Source organism: Telopea speciosissima, chromosome 9 (genome assembly GCF_018873765.1).
Source record: "Telopea speciosissima isolate NSW1024214 ecotype Mountain lineage chromosome 9, Tspe_v1, whole genome shotgun sequence".
NCBI classification, from domain to species: domain Eukaryota; kingdom Viridiplantae; phylum Streptophyta; class Magnoliopsida; order Proteales; family Proteaceae; genus Telopea; species Telopea speciosissima.
In genome coordinates, this window is record NC_057924.1 from 3,717,353 (window position 1) to 3,721,889 (window position 4,537).

Consider the following 4,537-nt stretch of genomic DNA (forward strand, 5'->3'; position numbering starts at 1 on the left):
AAGCTGTGATCAGCCTAAGATTAGTTAGCATTATACCAGTTTCCATGTCTCTTGAGGAAACTACAAGCACTATTTAATTTACATTACAATAATAGTACCCCAGGCATTTGCTTTTCCCAGTGGGTTGCTCACTTGCTCCATACAAAACTTATGTTGAAACATATAAAATGCATAAACAGTGAGTTTTGATGATGATACTCCCACAGTTGAAGAACCAATCCAATTAAAGGAAACATATTATTGAAAGGCTTGTTATAAAATAAAAAAAAACCAATAAGGAGTGCAAAGTCACAAAAGGGACATGAAGCTTCATAAATAAACATCTTTACACTTCAAGATGGAATTAAATCAGATCATAAGCACATGGAGGTCAGAAAAATATAGAAATAAAAACTAAAATATAATGTAAAATAAATAATAAAAAGCATCAACATCGCAAACAAATCTTAGAGCACTTGAAGTGTTAAAATCCATTGTGAAGTACTCAAGTCCAAAATCTTTTGAGTAAAAACACACCTGTGTCCTGTTGACACCCAATTCCTCTACTTCATAAGAAGAAATTAAAATAAGAACCCCATCAACACAAGTAACTAAAAACTGCAAAAAGGTGATCATCCCTTTCTTTCTCCATTTCGAAGCCATGGAAATATGGTAAGTTAAGGAACAAACATGGAGGCAATCCTTTGAAACCATCAAGCAGGCTGCACACCTCATTTCAAGTCATGTTTCTATATGCTTGGCCCCATCCTTACAATCTGATTCAGTACTGGCATTGGTACTTGGGTTTGATACCTTTTTGTCCTCTCCTTCGACCCCATCAGCATTAGATGCATGGTTCTTTAGCACCACTGAAATATCAGCTTCAGAAGCCCCGGCAAGCTTAAACCTTTCTACAGCTGTATCCAGATTCTTCTTCCAGCCATCAAAACCAAGTTTAAACTCAACCTGAGACCGCTCAAAAAGCATGTTGCCCCAAAAGAGATGTATCTGAGATCTCATCACAGTAGCTTGTTCTGCTGCTTCATCTGCAGAAACCTCCCCAGTACCCCCATTCCCAGATGGCCCACCATCAACATTTGATCCTTGCTTCTTCCTTCTTTTCAAGAGGTCATCCTTTTTGTTGGCACTTGGGTCTTTCAGCTCAATAGCCCTCTGTTCCTCTAACTTCTCCCACATTTCAGTTGCAGCCTTCATCTTCTCTTCAGCATTATCAAATAGCTTGATTGTCTCTGTAGAATCCCAACATGCAAGATCAGTCTTATTTGCTAAAGCAAAGGACCAGTGAAGCTTCGCAGTCTCAAAATGTTGTTGTCCCAATGCAAGTAACCCCTCATAGAAGTCTGGTTTGATCCGGAGAGCCTCTTCATATTTCTGCCCAGCTAAAGAATATTTTTCACGTACCCAGTCATATGCTGATTGAAGCTGGGCGGCCATCAACTCCTTTGCTGCTGAATCATCCAAAGGTATCCGCTTTCTTGCTGCACACATGTGAACGTTCCCCCAGTTGAAGAAAGCCAGAGCAGCTACTTCTTGGAACTTAGAAGCAGCCATGTCAAAGAGGCTTTGAGCCTCCTCGCTTGTCACTGTTTCCTCAAGAGCCTCGGAACAGAGCTCCATCCCGAGCTCATGTAAGTCAACATGGGCATCGGGGTCGACACCCACATGGGTCCGGAACAACTGGGCAAACTCAAATAACCAATCATCTATCTCAACCTCTTTGCATTCGGTATCATCCGCAACTCCCGACTTCTCCTTCAGAGCTTCTTGCTCAGTGTTTACAATCTCATTATCCACAACTTCCACCACAGAATCACCAGCTGAAGAACGCGATCCAGTATCATCTCCCTTGGCCACCTCGTTCTCCACGGGCTTCTCTTCCTCTTCTTCCATGAGCTGTGGTTCCTGCTCAGGATTCACCTCGACAATATGCAACCTCAGCATCCCCAAACCATTGGCTTTCTCTGTTTCACTTTCCTTCGGTGGAAGGATATCCACAGAAGACTCTGCTAACCTAAGTTCACCAGTACAGGTGATGGTCACCAAATCACCATCAGCGTCCTTGTACTTGATCAGAACTGATTTGGAGGACGGAAACCGTGAACCCACAACCTCCCTCAACATTCTGAAATTGCAATTGGCAGGCATCTGGGCAAGCCTGATATCATGGTCATAGACGAGTTTTAATGGCCTCCATCGGATGGCAACCGATTCTGAGGCCTGCCTATTAACGGGCAATGACAATGAGGATGGTGAAGAAGTAGAAGACTGAACCTTTGTGTTATCCTTAATCGAATCAGGAGCGGATTCGGAAGAAGCTTTCGAAGGCTTCAAAATAGATTTCGGCTGCTGAGTTTTCAGCTCGGCACCATCTTCAGCAACGAGGAGCTGGGCCTTCTCAGCTTCGTTACCAGGCGACGTCGCCGCTCCCACCCCCAATGCTGTAGCCTTCTTAGGAGCCGGCCGGGCCGGCAAGCAAGGGCCGAGGCCGGCAATTGGAGCACCACGAACAGCAGAAGCGCCGAGGGCAGCAGGAGAAGGTCGGCTCTGGAGATCCTGCTGGGCTTCCTGGCGAGGCCCGAGCGCAACCCGCAAGCGACGGGCAATCTCCAAAGCGTCTCGGTGATTGGGATCAGAAGCCAAAAGGGACTGCACATCCTGCATCGCCATTTCGTACTTACCAAGACCCTCGAAAGCCCTGGCACGACGGAGGAGGGCTCGGCCGAATCGGGGCTGGACCTGCAGAGCAAGAGAGCAATCGGCGATGACAGTTTCGTAATCGATGGGCTTCATTTGCATCAGGCAAGCAGCACGGTTGCTGAGGAAGACGGCACGGTCCGGGTGGGACTTGGGAGTGAGGCGAATAGCGTTGTCGTACTGTTCGAAAGCACCCGCATAGTCTTTGGCCTGGAATCGTTTGTTCCCTATTTCTTTGAGCTCGTGGGCTCGTTTCAAGAAGATTGAGGAATCCAAATCAACCACTCCATTAGCAGCTGATACAGGGGGATCACCCGTGACTGTGTTACCATTCCCACCACCGTTACCACCCTTCTTCTTCCTCCCTCCCGACTTCCCCATCTCTCTCCTAAACAGAAAATAATTCCATAAACAATCGACGATAGATTCGTGGGAATTTACGAACCTATAGATTATGGATTGGTCTGGTTCCACAAGACTGGAATGGAGAAAAGATAGGTATTAATGCCCCGTTGAAGATAGAGAGGAGTGCGACTGTGCGAGGTACTAATGAGGGAATTCTGGACAAAAATGGCGATGATATTATGGCGCCCCCAAATGTTCGTAACCCTACAAAGCAAACAGATCCAAGTGTTGTGTTCTTCCAGATACTTCTCTTTCCCAACATAGTTATCAGATAGCAGCTTTCAGTTTTAGTCCAAACCCCTGGTAGATGTTTGGACTTGGGACTAGGTCTGCTGCTTCTCCGGTTCTCCCCCACGGCCCCACCATCAAAACCCTAGAATCGGTGCTTCGGATTTTAAACTCGGAATCGGGGTCGAATCCATCTCCGAGATCGGTCTTAAAGCCCTAGAAATGTTGCCTCAGATCTGAAAACGAACAACAATTCAACCAAATGACTCTTTTTTTTTTTGTGTATTTTAAAAAAGCAAAAATTAATAATTGACACGAAAAATTGTAAAGCATAGCCTAACAGAGGGCTGGGCTGGGCTGGGCTTAGCCCGAGGCCTCAACCCTGGCCCCAACCTGACTCTACCACAAGGCTTGAAAATTTCAACCTTAACTTGCCCTCAGCGTTGAAAAAACCAGTCCAAGCCTTGTTCGGGTTCAAGGCAGGTCAAGACAGGCTCGGGCTGATAGGGCCAAACTTAAAACCCTAGGATCAAAGAGTCCTCCCCCGAAACCCATTATGGGGCACTCTCCCATTCTGCCCTTTAGTTCTATTGTGTGCAGGATTGGATCAGATCGTGGAAGGGAAATCTCAACAGCAACACTATAATTCTTGATTATAAAAATAACTAGCCAATCATAACCTTAGTTATAAACTCAATGAAAAAGGTTCTCTGAGCCGATGGCATACACTGTGCAGCTATGCCTCTTATTATTTTATGATATTAACTTGAATGATGGATGCAAGCTTAAATCAAGTCTGTAGTTCTATTCCTTTTGGGATTGGTGTGTGGTTTGTGTGATTACACTTTCATTAAAAAAAAAAAGAAGTCTATAGTTCTATTGTCGTGCGAGCAAGCCATCTAACTGAAAAGGTCATCCATGACATTCACCCATAATACTTCAGAAGTTCTCACTTTACATTTCCAATCTCTATACACACATATTCGAAAACTTTCATCCAAGGTTTTTTTTTATTTTTGTATGTGTGTGTGTGTGTGTGTGTGTGTTGTGGGGGAGGGGGGAGGAATAAATTCAAGGATCTATTGGGGTATGAAAGTGTCGATTATAACATAGAGGGTATGAAAGTGTCGATTATAACATAGAGGGTTATCGTTGGGCTTTAGAGATTTATCTGTCCACAACTCCGATCTTCTTTCAAAAGTAGCATGGC

General features: G+C 44.8%; 1 protein-coding gene across 1 annotated transcript; it reads right to left on the reverse strand.

The window, feature by feature from the left end:
• Positions 1–435: 435 nt before the first annotated feature.
• On the reverse strand, positions 436–3,149 carry LOC122640473 (protein CLMP1-like). The gene has a single exon (XM_043833678.1). The coding sequence runs from the start codon at positions 3,073–3,075 to the stop codon at positions 721–723; it is 2,355 nt and encodes a 784-aa protein (XP_043689613.1). The 5' UTR covers positions 3,076–3,149; the 3' UTR covers positions 436–720.
• Positions 3,150–4,537: the final 1,388 nt, after the last annotated feature.

What these genes read in the sequence shown, in the direction of transcription:
- LOC122640473 (XM_043833678.1), bottom strand. Translation starts at nt 3,075, where the DNA reads ATGGGGAAGTCGGGAGGGAGGAAGAAGAAGGGTGGTAACGGTGGTGGG.